The sequence below is a fragment of the Mesocricetus auratus genome, unplaced genomic scaffold, assembly GCF_017639785.1.
Source record: "Mesocricetus auratus isolate SY011 unplaced genomic scaffold, BCM_Maur_2.0 Super-Scaffold_2245, whole genome shotgun sequence".
Lineage (NCBI taxonomy): Eukaryota > Metazoa > Chordata > Mammalia > Rodentia > Cricetidae > Mesocricetus > Mesocricetus auratus.
In genome coordinates, this window is record NW_024429180.1 from 44,986,933 (window position 1) to 45,008,008 (window position 21,076).

The following is a 21,076-nucleotide window of genomic DNA, read 5'->3' on the forward strand; positions in this document are numbered from 1 at the left end:
AGCGCTCGCCTGTCATGACCCTCTGCATCTCTCACTGAGAAAATGTTGGAAGCAGAAGTCACTCACATTCTCCTCAAATGGAATGTCCCTCTCCTCTACTTCCTGGGTATCCGTCCTCCTGACTTCCTCTACTCTCTATGATTTTTTTCTTGTCGATTTCCTGTCAACTGGTTGCTTGCTATACAACTTGACCTGTGGATGATTATTTAATCCTGTTTACAGTATTCAAGCAGAAAACTCTTGGATTAAAGGTGTGTGCTAGGGTTGAGTACACCACAACTAGAAACAGGTTTTCCTAGTAAATAATGCAACCTTGAGGTTCACAGTGTGATCAAATATCCTGCAACAGGAGGCCTGTGTTTGGCTTCCATCATAGCTCAAGGGCTTATATTTTTATTTTCAGCTCAATGAAAATACCCTCACTTTACACTTAGCTGATGTCACAAACTCTACAGCAAACCCCTTGGCTTCTGTCGGGGCTGCATGGACTATGTGCTCTCTCTTAAGGGAGATGCCCTTCGAGGCTCTCCCCCAGGGATGTGAGGTGTTCATTCTCCAGCAAGAAGGTAATAGACCTTCTGCCCAGAATAAAGCAGGGTAGCCTTTCTTCCCTGTGTACCATTTATTTGCAAATATCTACACAAATACTGATTTCACAAACATTTTGTGACTGGCATGGCACTAGTCTATGGGGTATTTTAAAGAGTGAAATAGCCTTATCCTAAAAAAGCTTTCAAACTAGAAAGAATTAGTAGAAATTTATAAACACTTTAACTTATTTTTTTCTTTTCTTTTCTTTTTTTTTTTTGGTTTTCAGGTTTTCCGAGACAGGGTTTCTCTGTATTGTTTTGGAGGCTGTCCTGGAACTTGCTCTGTAGACCAGGCTGGCCTCGAACTCACAGAGATTCACCTGCCTCTGCCTCCCGAGTGCTGGGAGTGCATTCGCCACTAACGCCCGGCTTTTAACTTATTTCTTGACTGCAGAAAAATCCTGATTTTGTATGGCAACAGTTTAGGACTATACCAGGCTATAGAAAACAAGCCTGCAAGCCACATACAATGGACTCAGTCTCTCATGGACATGCAGACAGACTGCCCGACAAAGTACTAAAGACAACATGTTTCTAAAAGCCTTTTGAGCCCTCCACTGAGATTGCTTTACAGCAGACGTCCAAGATTGTGTGTGTGTGTTTGCATGCCCATATGACCATCTATCCCAATACACCATTCACATGGTTGAATATGGCAATAAACAAAGGCACTGCACAAATCTGAACAGAGTGAACCTTATCCAACACTGAGATACACAGACTGAGGAGCTCACGCAGTGCATCTACAAGGTACAGCTGGAGCATTCTACCAGGTGCTCGTAAGCACTTGACACAGGTTGAGTCAGTGACGTTTAGAGGACCAGAACAGAACACGCCCTTGGACACACAGACACATGCATACACCTCTCCCCAAACACATAATCTCAAAACCTAAAGAGAAGAAAATGCAGGAAAGAATACAACGTCAGAACCATTAAGTTAGTGAATAGCCCAAGAAGTTAAAACAAAACCTGTTTATCTGAGAAAAGTAAAATGCTACAAGCTCATACATAATTCTAATAAAAATTTAGATGCATGAAAATTTAACAATTATATCAGAGGTTACTTAAGACAGGGTGGCACACACCTTTAGCCTCAGTATGTAGGAGGCTGGAACACGAGGTTTGCCCCTACAAGTTGAGGCCACCATGGGAAACATAGTGAACTCAAGGCCAGCCTAGGCTACACAGTTAGACCTATGCGTGTGCTTGTGCGTGTGTGTGCATGTGTGAGAGAAAGATCACTCAGCAATGTTTTACTCCTCTGTCACCTAAATCTAAATCCTAACTGTAAAATAAAACTAAAGTTGATGATATTAAAATAAAAATCTGGTTATTTGCTCTCCCATCTAAGCAAGACCATAGAAGAGCACCCCGGCTAAGCTGCACCAGGCTCTGAGTTAGGAGTGAAGCGACCAAATAGTCCACAAGCAGCCCATACACACCTGGTCTTGGAGCTGAGTCAGCACAAAAACAATTAACTCGGAATCTGTGGTGAGACATTGTTTAAGATTTATTAATGCTTGCCTGAGGATTCAGAAGGCAAAGTAAGCCATAAATCATAGAACCCAGGCACACACCTTTAATCCCAGCAGCCAGAAGCTAGGAGGTGGTGGTACACACCTTAATCCTAGGACTCAGGGTTAAGAGGCAGACCGTTCTCTGTGAATCCAAGGCCACCCAGATCTACAGAATAGAGAATTATTGCTCACACCTTTAATCCCTACATTAGGGAAGTGTATATAAGACAGAAGCAAGGTCCCAGAGAGCATTCGTTCTCCAGCCACGCTGAGGAGAGGCAGCAGTCTGAGACTTGACGAGCTCCTGAGTGGCTCAGCCCTTTCAGCCTGAGCTAGAATAAGAGCTAGTGGCTGGCTGCTGTGTTTTTCTGATCTTCAGCTTGGAGCTTGAACCCAATACCAGTCTCTGGGTCTTTTATTTATTCCGTGTTACAGGAATCCCATTACAGAGAAAGAGTTTCCTCTTCGGGGACATTTTGCAGCAGCCATTTTGATGTGTGCCTTTTGGTTAGAGGACTTCAGGGATTGTATGTGAATATATACCTGGGCCACATGAAAATCTCTTCTGCTGGGGGCTGAAAAGTGGACAGAGCTTGAGAAGCCCTCCAGGGGCTTTCCCGTCACAACACCTGCCAGAGCAGCACCAACAGCCCTTTCACTGTCCTCTGCCAAACTGGCTTGGAGGCCCGCTTCCCTCCACCCCAGGGCCACCTCTGCCCCGCTACGGTGCTGCTGACTTTTCCGTCTAATCTTTCCTGTGTTTTATATCCACCCTCAGCGCCTACAGCTATACCACGCTGCTACCAGACTTTTCTTTGTCCAGTGCTCTGGTCACAAAGCTGCTTTATTAAGTGGTTGATCGCCACTCACTTTCGTGCCTCCTCTGTCTTCTTTTCTTAGATATAAAGACTGTCACCCAATGTGGGAAGATCACAAAGGCTGTGCGAGGCTCCCTCAACCAAGGTTTAAGTGCGCTTTCTCCTTACCCTGAGAACTCTGTCATGAGCTCTCGCCTCACCCACGGAGAAGACCTCAGCAGACTAGGAAGTCCTGTTCACTTATCATAGAGACACAATATTCTGTACAGTGAGACAGCACGGAGGACTACGGCGGTGATAAGCCCGACTCGGTGGTTCTCAACCTTGGCTGAACTTTGGAATCAAGCAGGGAGATTTTATAGAACACAGATGCTAAAGCCTGCCTCTCCGAGGGTGTGGTCGGCTTCCCAGGTGATTTCAATAGGGAGCCAGGCCACACAGGCCGCAGGGGAGGGGTGGAGAGCCTTATCCAAACACTAAGCCAGCCATAGGGAAGACAGGAGTCCTCCTCACAGGACGAGTCCACAGCTCTGAAAAACAGAAGGGCCCATGGCCAGCAGTTCTCCAAAAACTTAAGCCCAGTTCAGGCATTGGGAGCCAGTGCCTCCTCTGGAGGGCAAGTCGGCAGAGCACGGGGGCGGGGGTTCGGCATTCACAGCTCCATCTCTCCAGCAGAGTTATAGGGCTAAGCAGGCTTTGACTTCCAAGACTTACACGGGCAGGTCTGTGGGCAGATCCCGATGCCATGTTTGTCTCTGCCGCTCCCTTTACATTTAGGAGACACCAGCTGCACCGGGGGTAGGAACTGGGGGTATCTGACTCTGAGAATCTGCCAACACACAACAAAGCTAAGGGTGGCTAGCAGTGGACCCAAGGGCAACTTCCAAAGTGAAGACAGTTGAGGTAGGGATCTCGCACCTGGTACAGGCTCGGCACCTGATTCAGAAAGTCCTGGCGTTCACCTGGGCCTCTTCCCCAATGCTGCCCCTGCAAGGCTCCAGTCTCCAACACTGCTGTCTCTGCGGCCCGTGCTAACCCTTCCCCCACTACACGGCACGTGAACTGTACTGACTTCAGGTGTCTATCTAACGCAGTTGCGGCATGCTCTCACTGTTAGCTATCTTACTTTTTCTCACTTCTTTGTCGGTCTCCCTTTTGTATGACCTGACCTTTCTCTCCCCCACCCCTTCCTTTATTTCACTCAGAGTCATCATCTCTAAGGTTTCCCTGGATAACCCCCATCTATGTTGTTTTGGGGCTTTTCTGTTGTGTAGCCACAGTAATGATTAGCAGGCTGTAATCAATCCTAAGTCCATTCTGTATCTTGCTCAGGTTGGTGGTGGTCCAGCAGTCTGTTTGCTCCTCTCTGGGTGGTACCGGGGAAGAGTAAACTGTCCATAAGAGGAGCCCCAAATAGCACTGAGAACTATCCCCATTAAGAGAGTACAAACCACAGAACAGGAACCACGAAGCACAAGCGAGCACAGAGATGAGCCTCCTCTAGGAGACCCCCAACTACCGGATCCAAACACAGAGAAATGAGTAAAATGTGGAGGATGAAGATTTCAAAACTTTATCCGTAAAACTGAGGAATGACTCCCCTCCACACACAAATGAGATGAATAAAGTAACGAGATCATTTCAGGACCTAGAGAAGAAAGCGGCAAAATGGATAAGAAAAAGCAGCAATTTATGGATTTAAAAAGCAACATGGAACACAAATTCAGTTCAGAAAATGAGTTTTTTTTGAATGACAATAAAAGAAATGGAATGAAAAACTCAGTGAATCAGATAAAAACCAACAGATCATCCAATAAAAAAAGGTTATGAGGTCTGAAAGACAAGAATGAACAAACACTTCACTTATATATCAATAGTGAAGAGGGTATAATGACATCACAAGAACTCTGGGATAAGATCAAAGAACAAACGTAAGAATCCGTGGTCTAGAACAAAACGGTGGGAGAAAAACTGAAGTCACGGAAACCCATCCAGTAAATTACAGGCATTTCTGAACTCTGCAAAAAGGAACGGGCATCTAAACACCAGAGGGTTTAGAATTCAAAGTCGACATGACTAAAGGTGAGCCAGTCAAGATGCCAAAAGCACTTAAAATAGTATTTAAAAACACTAAGAAAAAAACCAAACCCACACCAATGTACTTGGGAAAGCAAACACATCAAAGTAAGAGTGGGCTTCCCAACAGAAACCCTAAAGACCAGGAAAACATGGAGCTCTATTTCAAGTTCTGAAAGTAAATAACTTTCAAGCAAAATGGTTATATCCAGAAATTTTTACCTTTTAAAACTGATGGAGAAATAAGGTCATCCCAAGGCAAACATGGAAGAGGGTAGCCCTGGTGAATACTGGTGTGTAAATGTGGCATTGGTGCTCCAGTCCAAGAGACAGTGTACAGCCTAGACACTCAAAACCTACAGGAGAGATCCCCTAACATCGCTTTAGATCATTAGACCTTACATCTGCAGGATGCTTCTCTGCAAACCACGGGGAGCCCCTTCACCATGGGAGCCAACTTTACAGTGCACTTGCCTCCCTCAAACAACCGATGTCACAGAACCCTAGAGAAGGCAGGGTTGGCCAGCCGTCAAGGGCTGTTTATCTCTGCAGGAAGCAGTCATTTTTCTATCTTGCCGGAACCCAGCATTAATAGGAAAACAAACACAGTCAAACAAATGCAAACAAACACAAGCCAGCTGGTGTCCGGCAGTGTTTAAAAGCAAAGGTCCACTCTCTTGCCAGATCCTCTCTATCCCTTCCATCCAGCCCTATCTACTGCTCCATCTTGGTCTTTAGTCTATGCAGTCACAGCCATCCTAACTAACGGGGTGACTGGTAATAGCTACGCTACAATTTACGGCTGAATACACCAGGAAAGCAAGGAGTGCAGTCTAGAAAGTGTTCCATCATAAAGGTTAGAATTTAAAATCCTGGCATATAAAATGTTTAACATTTAACCAAACAGAAAAACTTCCATTTCTGGGTAATCAAGAGCTTGCTGTGCATGGGGACAAAGGGAATGAATCTACAAACATACAACCCTGCCACCTTGTGGAACACATTCAAAATTACAACCTTTGAGCTAAAGCGGTTTAAATACTAAAAAACATTAGTCAAGATGACATTTATTTTAAAACATTAAGTACTGGTGTTGAGGTTCACCGACACTCATTAAATTTATTGTTATTAATGTTGTGTTTAATGAAATAATTTGGGGTCAGACTAAAATTTCTTTAAACAAAGCAGAAACTTGGTGTCTTATGCTGACAGTTAAAAACAGCCACCATCTGCACTTAATAAACAGAATCACACTGTCACCACCCACCGGACAGCACCACTGGACCACTTTTAAACTAGAAAGGAGAATCCTATAGGATCTTTCCTATTTCATAGGTAGACTGTAACTAGTCCAAATCTCCCAAGAATCTAGTCATTATTTCTTGGTATCAAATTGCCATAAGAGTTGGATCTAAAATCATAAAAATACAGAACCGTTGCCATTTTCAGAGCAGAGTTGCAGTAATGAATTCTTTAGAAAACAAACAATGAAGCCTCCTCTGCCATGCTGAAGGTCAGCAGAGGCTCCTGTGAGAACATGGCTACCAGTTACAGCAACAATGTATGAGGCTAACATGACATCACATCTTAGGAACTGTAGGTCAGGTGGCTGGATGCGGCCCGGTCTGATCTGAGAGCTCCCTGCACCTTTGTCTCAGGTCCTTTCCCAGCTCCCCTTCCTTTCCCAGTCTGCTTGCCAGCCACGGGGAGAAGATAGCAGCAGCGCAAACCCTCACAACAGAGACAACGTGCTTTCCTTCCAAGGGTTTAGTCACCAAACCGGACAGGACCGGCAGGCACAGAGATAAAAAGGGGGTATCTGTTCAAAATGTTTCTGAAAAGACAAATAGTTCTGTTGATCATTTGAGTTTTTCTCTACTGTTTCTTTATCACAAAATTCGTAGGAGAAGGAAAGAGAGATCACTACATTTCTGCCACACAGTAACACTGAAAGAAGCTCTTTAACAAACACTGGCCACCTCTTCGTCTCTTATCTCCCCTATGAGTCAGCATTCTTCCCGTGAGTCAGCTTTTCTCCTGCTTTCTGGTACAGACCCTCAGACACTCAACACCAACAGCATATCCGATCTTTCTCACCTGTTCATGCACTCAATAAACATCTAAACACCAGGTATTGAGAACCAAAACATGAGGAGCCACAGATGCCCTCTAAACTTGGGCTAGCAGGGAGTCACAGGAGAGTTTGTAATTGTTAAGTACTTCAGAATAAGTAGCAGAGTTTGATCCCCGGGGAGAGGTCAGAAATCCTGCCATTTAGTCTACTTATACCATTCCAACTCATTTTCCAAATAAGTTAGACATTTAATTGTATGACTGTCAAGTCTGCATCTACAGCCCAAAGTCTGCAACCACAGAGAGATTGCCCTCAAAAGAGAAAAAAAGCACAGGACAAAATTCTATTAGGGATTGGGATTATGCAAATGACTTCTTCTAACTGTTAGTATTCAGGCATCTGTACTGGCCTGCCCTTGAGATTCTGACAGGATACACCCTCAGCTGTAGACACCTATGCACATTCACTATGATGCCTTTTAAAAGGGCCCTACCCACCTCCCATCTTTCTGTCTGTCTGTCTGTCCCTTTCTCTCTCTGCTTCTTTGCCTACTCCCCTCTTTTCTCTTCTGCTGCTCCTGCCCCCAGAGGCTGGTCTCCTTCCTCCCCTCCCCCTTTTCCCACTCCCCTTCCCTAATAAAAACCCCTCCGTGTGAGCTCTGTTGCATGGTATCATTCTCTCTAGAGCCACTTCTTAAGTTACAACGCCGGCACTCCTTCCCTTTAAATTAAGATGCCCAGACAATCTACTAAATGACTTTCAGAGACCTCTGGGTATGGGTGATAGCCGTGGGTTCCATAAGCAAACAGCAGCGTATACGCTGAAGGGCTGTCAGCAGCTAGGTGAAGACTGAGCCGCTCTGAGCCCCACTGTGTCAAGACAGCACCGCGTTTACTGTCAAGCTTCTGACTCGACCTTCCTCATTTTCTGATTAAAAACCAGCTTTTCTTAAGTTTCTCCATCCCTACAACATGACATGCCTTCTGCTGGAAAAGTATTCTACTCAGTTGTATTCTGAGATTTAAAACACTCAGAGAAGCAAAGATTTCTGTTTACAACATAGATATGTGTACCTAACCCACTATACCACACACCTTGAATGTACTGGTATAAAATGGCATGGATTACAGATATTACAGTCACACACATCTGATATATACATGCAAGATAACTTTTTATACTTCATCCAGTGTTTTGGGTAGACATTTGCTAGAGACTCTTAGAATTTCTTACATATTCTAAATGTCCCATTAAGTTAATTCTCATTAAATATTTAATGAACATGTTACTTTAAAATTTTTATTCTAATTGATTCACTAAATGTTTATTGAACATACTTTGTATATACTACAAAGCACAAAATATGGAGTAAAGAGACTAGGAACTTGTCTAAGAAGCTTCTATAAGTAAATTTCTTGTATTTCTTCACTGCCAACATAAGGATAAAAATATTTGCCTCTTCTCCCTCCTGAGTTATGAATGGTCCAGATAAGAAAACCCATGTAGAAGTACTTGTAAAACGTTAAGTTACTTCCGATGTCAATGATCAGAGAAATCGTATTATAAAACGGGGCGGAGCTAAAGCTAGTTAGAATGAGTCTCATGCCACTCCTAGTACTACGTGTTTAAAATTATTTTCAATTAGTCATTCACTTCAGAGCGACGTTTATGTATGACTCATAAGCTCTACTAGGTATAACAAAAGTGTCCTTTACGATGATAACAGGACCAGTGAGAAGCCAGTGGGCAAAGGCACTTGCCACCAAGCCTTACAACTTGAGCCCAAGCCCCCAAACCAACATGGTGCGAAGAGAGAACTGACTCCTTCAAGTTATCCTCTGACCTCCCCATGTGAGCTATGCCCACTCTGTACAGTAAGTAAATAAAAATTATCGAAGCAGTGTGTTAATGTCTTAAATCTTAGTTGTATACTAAAAATGACAAGTAAAAGTTAATTTACTTTAATGACACTTAAGAAAACAATCCTTTCACCTGTCCCTACGATGTTACTAAACAGACATTTTCCCAGACATGACATGATATGTATCTTTTACTCAAACTGATGCTTTTTGGTTGCTGTTGTTAAGACAAGGTCTCAAATAGTCCAGGCTGGTCTTGAACTCAATACATAGCTGAAGATGATCTGAAACTACTGATCCTACTAACTCAACTTCCTGCCTGCTAGGATGACAGCACTATACCCATTCTAATGAATTCTTAATGTGAAGAATTAAGATAAACTACTTTGGAGTATTTTAAATTCATCTACAAGTACAGAATTAGATACGTACATCTGTCAACATTCAAATCCCCTAAAATGATAAAGACAGTACACTGTTTATTACCAGCCCTTGCTGTCTTCGGGAGACTGGTTCTAGGATACCCCACTCTCTAGCAGATACCAAAATCACCAGACACTTTAGCCTGAGTATATGTATATACTAAGTATTGCATATGTATATACAATAGTAGTATATAATATATATATATATATATATATATAAAACCTTCCATCCTAACTCTAGATTATGTAGCCACCTAACACACTGAAAATCATACATGAATAGTAGTGAGACTCTACTATTTAAGGAACAGTGACAAAAAAAAATCTGTGCCTGCAGTACAGACAACTAACTTCTTCCTTCTGAGACATTTTGGTGGGAGATTGGCTGAGTCCAAAGAATCCGCACACACAGAAGGTCACCCGTTATTAATTCTAAGTTATTAACAAAATCAGCCACCTCTCAAAGTCTTCACAAAAATCTTCAACATTCCCAAATAACAAGCCTGTTGTAGCACCTGTTTCTAAATGCAGTAAGAATAGCTAACATCAGGCTGGAGAGATGCTCAGTGGTCAAGAGCTATTGACTGCTCTTCCAGAGGACCCGGGCTTCAATTTCCAGCAACCACATAACAGCTTACAATTGTCTATAACTCCAGTCCCAAGGGATTTGACATCCTCACACAGACCCAAATGTGGGCAAAGCATCAGTGCATATAAAAAATTTAAAAATAAATAAATTATATATAAGGAGAATAGCTAACACCATTATCCAAATATGGATAAGTTAATATGCTCTGACAAAAAAGACTCAGTATAAACCTCTTATGTAAATACACCACTTCTATAAGAAATTCTCAAAAAATGTTTAAAAAAACCCTCTTAATCATTTAGTGTTAATTCAGAATGGTTTCAACTGGGTTATCAGATTTAAGAGCAAACCATGCTATTCAACTCAATCCCCCCCCCCCCCGCCTTGTTTTAAGATAGGATGACCAGGTGTGGTGGCACACACCTTTGTCACACCAGGTGTATTGGCACACACCTTTAGTCAGAGCACAGGGGCTGCAGAGGCAGGAGGTCCTCTGTAAGTCTGAGGCTGTCTGGTCTAAGGATAAGTACATTGTGAGAGACCCTGTCTTTAACAAAGGAGGAAGGGAGGGAAGCTAGGGTCTCTACACAGCGCTAGCTAGCTGGCCGGCCTATGCTGGCCTATGCTGGCCGGCTGGCCTACGATGGCTGGGCTACGCTAAACAAGCCCTCTCAATTCCCCTAACACTGGCCCCTGCTTCCAAGGTGTTGGAATCACTCACTGGTGTATACCATTATGCTAGGGTTTAAAAAAAAGCAACTCATACAATTCATCTGTCAACTGAGGCAAAAGATTCCTCCTGTCATGATCGCCAAAGTCCTCCAAGTGACTTCAAAGTCACTCTCGAGATTTCCTAACTAGGAAAAATAAAACAAAATGGCTGAACCTGACTTAATGCCAGCCTCCAAGATGGGCAGAAGCCAACTGCCTTTCCAGGTAAAACTCAGTCTGGGGAGGGGGCAAGCCAAATCCTCCCCTATTAGAGCCACAGTTAGTACTCACAGCCTCGCAGTGGTTTTATCACTAGATCACGGTAAAGGTTTCATGTGTAGACACAATGGTGGCCGTCCTCCAAGCCTGCCTCTCCCCCACTCCCCCCACCCAAGCCCAACTGACACTCCTGGGGGACCAACAAGTGCTTCAGATAAAGGTTCTCAAGTTCCATCTGTCCTTCAAGGCAGTTTCTACTTAAAGGAAAAGCGACCCAATTTCTTTACAACAACACGTTACTACAGAAAGAATAAAAAAATGACACAAGATGCACACACAAAATTAAAATATAAAAGTAGAGCAATGATCTATTTTAGATATAAAAATGTTGATTTTTTATGTTAGTTTTAATTATTGAATATTAAATTATTACATTTTTCCATTGGCTATGTTTTTACAATTAAAGACTGTCTTTGAGAAAGAGACCTCTATTATTCGCTTTTGTGTGCATGTGTTTCCTTTGGTTATGACGTTATTCTGAAGTTAACTGTTATGACCTCTGGTGACCGTATCTACCTACCCCAAGACCAAGGACAGTCCAGCGGGAGTCTCCCCAGGATTGAAACACATTTGTACAGTGAGAGGGAAACTAACAATAAGGGACAACAAAAGGCTTGGGGATGGAAGGAGGACTTGAAGGAAAGGCTAACAGGGAAGGAGGGGAGAGTGGAAAGGAAGGCGAGGAGGATAAGAGGGGAGGGAGGAGGGAGGAGGAAAAGGACCCAGTGCCCCAAACTGGCAGGTGACTGGCAACCGCCACCAAAGCATAGGTCATACAATCATTGAAGACTAATATTCTAACAAAACTGAGGGCAAACGGGCAGAAAGATCGTAAGTTCTAGGCCAGCCTAGACTATATACAGGGGCACCCACTAAAACTAATACACACACACACACACACACACACACACACACACACACACACACACACACACAGAGCAAATAGAAGTTTTACACTCAAAGACAATCTTTAATTTTAAAAAATACAGCCAATGGAAAAATATAATACTAACGCTAACAATTAATATCTTAATATTTTCTTAAATAATCTTACTAAGGAATTAATCCTCAACTGATCAATGTAAAAAAGTTATTGGGTTTTTTCCTTGCATTTTTAGTGCATATGAATTCTTTATGTAATGAAAATAAGCTAGTCTGGGCATTCAGGAGGTAGAGGATGGAGGTGGGAGAATTTGAGAGTTTGATGCCAGCCTAGAGTACACAGTGGGGAAGGACAAAGAGGCAGAGGGGAGAGGGAGGAGGGAGAGGAAGAGGTAGAGAGAGGGAGAAGGGACATGGGGAGGAGGGAAAAGGAGGGGGACAGGGAGAGGGAGGAGGGAAAGGGGGGGTAGACCACCCACCAGAATCAAGTGACTAGGAAGGAAATGCATATCTTGCATCAGCAACTACCAAGCACACTACTTTTACACCCTACTAAGTTCTTCAGATATTTCTACCCTTAGAAAGTTAGTTCATCTCTAACAGGCGACACACTATCTCCTCTCCTTCTATTGCAGGGAAGCTGCTTAAGCATGGAGGTAAACAACTCAAAATGGCTTCAGGAAGTCCCTGAAACTGACCAGATTCACTACCTCCCTCCCAGCCACAGTAAGCAATGGAAGCAGAGAGTCCCCCTAAGAAGCGCTAAAATGGACTGCAAAGCAGACTCAGACAAGCCAAACTGCAAAGACCGAGACCACGCCACACCAGATGCATGGAAGAAGCAGCAGAGGGCAGCTGAGCTGCCCAAGAGGTCTAGACCAACTGAGGCAGCTGGAAGGGACATGCTCCAACCTGTGCTGGGTGGGCTTTGGTGAGTCATTTACGCCCCTGTAAGTAAATGACTCACCACATTCCTGTAAGTAACCCCAATAAAACTCGTCAGTTCACCAACCTCGATTTTTGTGGTATCTGTACTTAGATCTGTCACAGACTCCCTATCAGGGTGAATAGGGGTGGGTGGGTGGGTGCGTGCGTGCGTGCGTGCTTGCGTGCGTGCGTGCGTGCGTGCGTGTGTGTGTGTGTGTGTGTGTGTGTGTGTGTGTGTATAGCATCTCCCCAGGAAAAGTTTTGACATACAACCAGAAATGAACCTCTCAAACTGAGACACCAAATCAGTGGCAATATTTAGGTAGAGTTCCTAGAAACCTGGGCAAAAGAGAAAACAGCAATGCCAGGCATGGTGGCCCTCACCTATACTGTCGGCGCCCTGGAGACTAGAGCTGGAAGACAATGAGTTTGAGGTCAGTCCCGGTCACATAGTGAGACTGCCCCACCCTTAAAAAATAAGTAATGAAAGTAAATGACAGCATCAGGGAGTCAGGAGAAAGGAAACAGTGTGTGCGCGCGGCTGGAAGAGGGCGGGAGCAAGGGGAAGTAGAGGAGAGCACGAGGGTAGAGACAGGAAGTAAGAGCCAACGAGGCCGGACGCTGGAGGACTACGAAAGAATGACCCGGGAAGCAATGCAGCTGCTCAGTCACACGGTGCTCCACGGCACCAAAGACGACGGGTGGCAAGAGGGGATGCCGCCTTATGACCTGAAGCCCCAGAGGACACAAGAGGGAGCTGCCCACGCAGAATCCCACGTTTCATTCATTCATTCGGCCACGCATCCAAAGCCGTAAGCGTCCACTCGGCTCAGGAGGGACCCTGCGTGCCCATCTCTTCCGTCACGCTTCCCAGTGCCCCCTTGCTCACAATGGAGGCTGGAAACATTCACAACCTCGGCCTCCAAAGCTGGTAGATAACATAAAATGGACAGATATTCCTAGTAATTGCGAGTAGGCTTACATTATTTGTCTTTCTAGAATGCCCAACATGCCACGCTATCAAACACATGCCAACAGTAAGGATGGGGGGACATGAGAGCCAGGCCCGAGTACAAAGCATTCTTCCTTTGAACCTCTCTCCAAACACTTCTGCATTACTTGCTTAGATCACTATGTGTGATGCTATTTAGATCAATGGTTCTCAACTCACGGGTCCCCACCATATTTCCCGTGACATACCGCTCAGTAGCAAAATTATAGTTACGAAGTAGCAATAAGAATAAACTTATGGTTAGAAGTTCCTAAGGTCACTGGAAACCATTCATTTTTCCAGGTTCCACGGGTTGAGAACCGCTAATCTAGATGTCTATCAAAATCGAAGAAAAAACAAAACAAAACAAAACAAAAAAAACCCCAACAACTCTTGAGATGTTTAAACCCTTCATTTCAGTCCATTCCTTGTCAATGTGAAGTTTCTGTGTCCTTCTCAAACTCTAGCAGTCCCTCAAATATAAATGGAGTTCAAAAACCTCACACTGATATAACAGATGCAAAATTACAGAAACACATGTTAGTATACCTAAAGTAGGCTACTAAAAGGCAGCGAATACTTCTGCTGTTAATCTTTATGTCTGGAATCAAGGCTTCACAGACACACCAGACTTTATCCACAAGACTCACAAAGTCAGCTTCCTGAGGCTAGAAGTCACCCCCAGACAGAGCCCAGATGCACGCCCTTTGCCAAACCACCCTCTAAACAATGTGCACAGGCAGTTACCATTCTGCACAGTGATAATCTTACAGTGTATATAGACATTCTATATCAAAAGGATTAGTTACTGCAATCGGGACATATTTATTGGGATTCTAACTTCACTTTGGTATGGAAGAATAATGCAAATAGAAGCAGTGACTTAAGTTACAGCAGCTAACATTTACTGAGTGCTTACTGAAGTATCACACAGGCTGAGCGTGGTGGCACAAGCCTAGAATCCCGGAACCTGGGAGGTGGGCATAGGAGCACCAGGAGTTCAAGGCCTTCCTCTACTATGTAGTATGTTTATGGCCATACCTGAGACCCTATCGAAAAACAAAAATCTAAAGTGCCAGACACTTGGCTAAGTGCCTAGATTGGATTTTATTAATACCCCATGATAATCCCAAGATGCAGAAAATGTGAGCTGGGTACAAATATTAATATTGACAATAAATTATAGCAATTATTATTGCTGCCCTCACTTCATTTGCAGGTCAAAAAACTGTGGCTCAGAGAAGTTAGGGCTGGTGGTCTCAAGGTCATGACTACAGCATCTGGAAGAGTCAATGTCTTAGCATGGGAAGGGGGTGAACTCAGTGGGGAAAGTCATGAACCATACAAGCCTGAAGACCTGAATTGATACCTGGAAGCCTCAACGAGGAAAGAAAATCTTCCCCCGCAGACTAATACTCCATATACCCTAAAAATAAATAAAATCAATAAAACTCGGGGGTCTGACTTTAAAACTCATGCTTACTTAGTATAATGTATGAAATTATTTTTATATATCCTTTCTAGAAAGAAGTTAAATTCCAAAACAATAAAATAACAACTATCGCTTTAGACACAATTCTCCCCACAGTTGCCTATGTACTCAATGCTGGGTAGATATGGACACAAAATTATAAAATATGTTAAGAAATACAATATAGCAACACGCAGAGTTTAAAAAAGACTAGAACAGGCTAATGAAATTTTACATAAGTCATACATTAATGTATTAAGGCTCTAAAGGTAGCCTGAGAATTTGAGATTATTTCTATAAACCAAAATAGATGGAAGGAACCAGAAATGCTTAATATGGGAAGTGGGAAAAGGCAGCATTGCCAAATTAAATCCAGAAATGCAGAATAGCCTTGCTCAGCCTCAGGTTTAATCCAGTAGTCTTTGGCATAATGATCTATTTTCAAACAAGAATGTGATTTGGAAAATTAACACGATCAGTTAGTTAGTTATAAAGTGATCCAGAAAGTCCCTGTAACTACTATGAAGCCAGAGCTCCACATACAGCCAATCTTGAACAGACACTGTCATGAGAGCAGCCAAAAACCAGATCCCACGGAGCAGCGACTAAATGAAAAGCCCACAGTAACATGCCAGTTTTGTAATGAGGAAAAAAAAAAAATCGAGATGTACACAAAAGGTAATTATTACTACCGAACAGTAGATGGCGCCAACAGACCATGTACTATTAGACTATAGCTCAACGCTCCTTCTACAATGCATTTTCATATATACAACCCCGGCTATCAAATTATTTAATTTATGTGATGTTTCATAATTTTATTTCTGACATCAATTTTATTACTCTACTACATAGTCATTTTATACACAAGTCTTAGCTATTTTTAAAATGCATCACTTCTAATATAAAATAAAATTAGGAAATGTTAATACAAAGCAAAGCTTGAAAAAAGAAAAAGGCCAGAGTAAAGTGACATCCATGTGTGACAAGGCCAAAATGAGACCACTTTGTCCATTTAAAATTTAATTTTAAAATACACATATAAAGTAAAATATAGAGCAAAAAAAAAGAGATTGTGAAGAAAATAAAATAAACCCATAAACCAACAGCGTCTGAAGGCGCCGAGATCTGTTTAGCCTCAAGGTCTGAAAGTGCCACTGTCAACTATAGAAATGCTAAAATCTTCTTAACCTTGGGTGCCTACAAAAAGAATTCCATTTCTATATGAGATCATGCAAAATATGCTAATTTTCAAGAGGCAAACCAGAGCACAGTCCTTTGTCCCTTCCCCACCTAACTCATCCAGAGGGCTTCCAACCTGGATGCTAACAATGTCTGTGAATGCGAGACAGGAAATGTGCCTGCTAGTCCAAGATGGGGATTGAGTTTTGGGAAGGCAGCTACTGGCAGAAATGGCTAAACCTGTAACCAAGAACCATGATAAACTACAAGTATGTATAGCATAAGGTAACTACATACAATTCTAGAAGTTACTCCAAGTGTAGGCTGTTACCCCACCACAGAATGACAGTACATGGGGCATTAAGTCACCAGAGGTCCACTTGCCACGGGGCATCTGACTTGTAATTACAGAAAATACACAAGAGTTTGCATTTCCAGTTACATGCCATAGCATCAGGGATTCATTAGCTCTCAAAGTCAAATCCCACACAAGGACGGGTGACTGTATAGTGAGGGGGATGGGGGATGGGGGAGGGGAGGAGGGAGCCGCTGTATGGCTGACCTACTCAGAAGGTAACAAGGAGGGACAGAAATACGGCATAGCTCCACGTACAGGGACTTCAATCAAGTTGACAGGCAGAAAATGCAATTGTAAAAGAATGGGAACAGACCACCCGTTTGTCATCAAGAAAAAATATGTGCTCATTTTCTGGGGGAAAAAAGTGAGTACTGATATAAACACAACCTAAAAGCCAACTCACCCCCACCTCCCTCCCCATCGGCATTCCTGCTGAAACGCTGAGCTCTCAATATTCTCCCGTTTTCATAGAAGCATTCTGAAACTCTAGCTGGTAACCTAATTTAAAAATATAGTCTTTCTTTTTTTAACAGGAGGGTTTCAACGGAAGTTCCTGTATCAGTAAATACTGCTCCCAGAAGGACTTTAGTTATTAAATGAAAAGTGCCAGGCAGGTATGACCGCCCCAACAGTTACTGCTCAGACAGGTCCCACGGCACACAAAACCACACAGGCTATGGCCACTGCTCTCAGTTGTGGACCACAGCCGGACGGCAACAGCCTATTGCTGAAGCCTCACACACTCCAGTTACAGGACACAGGAAATCAACCCTGGCCTGCTGGGGAGAGTCCTGCTGACCAGATGACAGGCCTGGCAGCTGGGGAGAAAGGACATGAGTGCTCTTAATTCGGTGCTGGACCCTCAGGCTACTGTAGCCACCGGCCAGGGAAGATGCATTCCGTGTGTAGTAGTGACAAGACTCTTCAGGGAGGAAGCAACCGCTCTCCTGACCGGCTCCGAGGCCTGCTCACACCTGATGCTCACACCCAGTCAAAACCACTATCCAGGGAAGTGACAAAAGAAGAACACACTGATCTTGTTTCCCTTCCTTTCTAAATGACCACTTTACCAAACTGCCATCTCACTGTCTCTATCCACAGGCTGGTGCTCTCCCAACCTTGGTCCAGGAGCGTCTGACCGCAGGGGGCAGAGGCTAATGCAGAGACACAGACACTGAATGTGACTGTTGGTGCTCAGCCATGGACGGGACGTCTATCTCCCCAGCGCTGATCAGAAAACACCATGGAAGAGGGGTCGGAGAGGATGCTAGAACTGGAGGACCAGCAAGAGTCCTCCAGACCCGGCAGGGCTGCCGCACATCTCAACTCCCAGGGGCACTGGCTACCCATACAAGATCAAGTCAATTAGGAAGGCCACCGTGAAGGGGGCGGGGCTTCCCAAGGCCACACCCCAGCTGGGGAGCTGACAGTGATGGCTGCTAAGGGAGGGTACCCACTTCTCCAGTGTATGACCCCACACCTATGCACACGTGGATGGCACTAACTGGACATATGCTCATGAATTAATAATTATGAAAGGAAGGCATGAAATTCAGAGGTACATGTGAAGGGGAGACTCGAGGGTGGATATGGTCTAGACACACTAACATACATGCACTTGTATGAAAGTCCAAACAGCTTTCCATGAAGGAGAGAGGTGGCTGTCCAAACTTTCCATAGGAAGGAGAGGTGGCCGTCCTTGGATTTACAGCCATTCTGTCCTGACTAGACAGTCACACCCAAGAGGGTATTTTTACTTCAATCTTTCAGTGTTCAGCAATTCTGCCAGTAACCAACAAATATTCCAGAGACTACCAAGTGCTCTGCTAGCTAAAAAACAAACAAAATCTCAAAGTTGTATGTAGTGAATATTAGATTTCTGATGACTTTTCCCGAGAGACATTTCAAAAACAGCCGCTGTTTCAGAGAGCATAGCTAATAAGGGTAACTTTCAGAGCCAGAGTAGCAGAGCTGAGTATTTTAAGAGCTGGAGTGGAATCTTCCTGCCATTTGATGCTCACTGCAGAAACATCCCAATCATCTCACTAAGAGAGTAAGCAAGCTCAGCTAGATAGGTATGAATTAGAAGGAATAGTAGACAAATCATTGGTATAAAGGAAAATCTAAACTTGCATAGGTAACATCAGATTTGTGGAATTATTAAGTACAAATTTTAAATTACACAAAAGGTATGAATTAAGAGAACATCTAAGTAACTTCTAAACTAGGGAAGGGGTAAAAGAGAATAGGTAAATAAATAGTAAAAACAAAATACCAACAAAAATCCTGAATCTACAACACAGCAAGAAATTGAAAGGAAGTAATACAAAATACCAACACACATAGAAAACAAGTAGATGAAAGTTCAGACCAATAATCACATCATGGACGACACTCACCAGGAAAGGAACTTAAACCACTGCTCCCCACAAACTCCACTTCATAGAACGTCTAAGAGACAAACCAGACTTTGAGGGCATGGAACTGCTAAACATGGAAAGCGGGAAAGGTATCATTAGCCACATAACCTGGAAAGGCTGCAATAGCCTTGTAAACACAAAACAGACCCAAGAAAAGGACATTCCTAGGTAGAGAGAGAGACACATGACCCTAAAGGCAGCCAATGCTAGAAAGAGAAGAATGTGTGGTCCTCCTCCCAGTCATAATGAAGTGACGATGTATGGAGATTTGTAGCACATCCCAGAGCTCATTTCAGGGATAAAGAACTCCTAAAACCAATAAGAAAAGAAGATGACCCAATAGTCAATGGACAGTCTACAAAACAATGACCCAATAGTCAATGGACAGTCTACAAAACAATGCCTGCAAATATGGCACCTGTCTCACCTGTCTATCTGTCGGTGCTCAATTCCCTTGGTGGTAGGGAGTGCAATTTAAAACCAAGTGAAGTAGCAATAGATCACCCACCAACATAGCTAAAAATAGAAATATTGCCAAGAGGGGTTAAACTTTAATGACAAATGGAATATAAAACTGAACAACCTACACACACCTAGCAGATGAAAATAAGGAACACCACTTTAAAACCTGGTACTATCTAGCAAAAATGAACATACAGGAAACAACCTAAATGTCTATCGAGAAAACAAACACACAAGGAATCCGGAAATACAATGCATTCATACAATGTAGTATATAGCTGTGGACATGAACAAACCTTTGTTAATCTCAGTAACAGGAATGAATCTCACACACTATCCGGCAAGAAAAAGCAGAAGGTTGTGCTACATAGTAGACAATTTCATGTAAGATTCAAAATAGAACATTTCATAAGAAATAAGAAAAGGGTGTATGATGTAAAACCCCCAAAGATTCAATAAAGAAGTTTAAAAAAATAGCAAAGAGAAAAAAAAAAAAAGAAACAAGAAGAGGAATTTCACAGAAGAAACACAAATGGTTCATTCACATCCATAAGAAAGCACTTAACCACAAAACCACAAACATCTAATATTTACATGCTCTACTTAGACAAAACTGAAGTAGTTGGACGATGTCCAATGCTGGCAAAAGCAGCAGTCGGTGGGGTTATTCAATGTGTTACTGGTGAGTGGCAAACTGGGACAATCTATGTGTCATTGCCCAGTCTAGCAGAGCTGAGCGAGTGTCTCCCGCCATCCCCTACTCCACTCCACTGCAAACAGCGAGTCTCATGTCATCAAATGTTCACAGGAGCATTGCTCATCAAGAGAAGACCCGGAAACTGTAAAAGGCCAGTATGAGATGAAGGGACACCTGTGCAGTCACACGACCAAGTCTGTGTATTCACACACAGATGGCTGCAGAGTCACGCGGCACACAAGTGAAAACTGCCCAAGACACGGCATGGAATCCTGCTCTTATGAAGTCCCCAAACCAACGCGAGCAGCGCACTGTCCTGGGACAGGCACAGATGGGGTAAGCTGTGCTGGGTGGGGTCTTCTTTGTTAGTAAACAGTCTCCGCTCTCCTACCCAAACAAATAAGCGTGTAGTAGTTACCTCCAGAAAGAAGCAGAGGCCATGGTACAGGGATGCTACAGAGTTGTAAAGACACTGTCATGTTCAAAGGTGTTATGCCAGGTAGTAGATTCACAACAGTTTTTATCTGTATCTCAAGTCATTGGTATACATTTAGTTAGCGCAAATCTCATAACAAACTACCAAAAACTCCTTAAGGACTACAGATACAAGTACTCAGATTTCCCCTGAAAATCATTCAACAATTATGCTGCTCTTGTAGTCAAGTCCACATGATAACTCAGTCAACTGCTTCCCATTCTTCATCTCTCCATTCAATTATTTCTAATGGGGGAAAAGCCTTCTAAGA

General features: G+C 43.3%; 1 protein-coding gene and 1 long non-coding RNA gene across 4 annotated transcripts in view; one reads left to right on the forward strand and one right to left on the reverse strand.

The window, feature by feature from the left end:
• Tsc22d1 (TSC22 domain family member 1) overlaps positions 1–21,076 on the reverse strand; it is an 89,959-nt gene that overhangs the window by 14,926 nt on the left and 53,957 nt on the right. The window contains exon 1 of one of the 3 annotated variants that reach the window (XM_040728907.1): positions 10,953–11,013. The exons of 1 other annotated variant lie outside the window; for it this stretch is intronic. Coding sequence is in view for 1 of the 2 variants with exons in the window: in XM_040728826.1 (XP_040584760.1) it covers positions 3,096–3,112 (17 nt within the window). In the remaining variant the exon portion in view is untranslated. Of the gene's footprint in view, positions 1–3,095; positions 3,128–10,952; positions 11,014–21,076 lie in introns of those variants that run through there. One more of the 3 variants, XM_040728826.1, reaches the window with a different exon arrangement.
• On the forward strand, positions 4,864–12,847 carry LOC121133119. Its single transcript, XR_005869861.1, has 3 exons — positions 4,864–5,009; positions 8,804–8,951; positions 12,458–12,847. It is a non-coding gene; the product is annotated as an uncharacterized LOC121133119 (long non-coding RNA).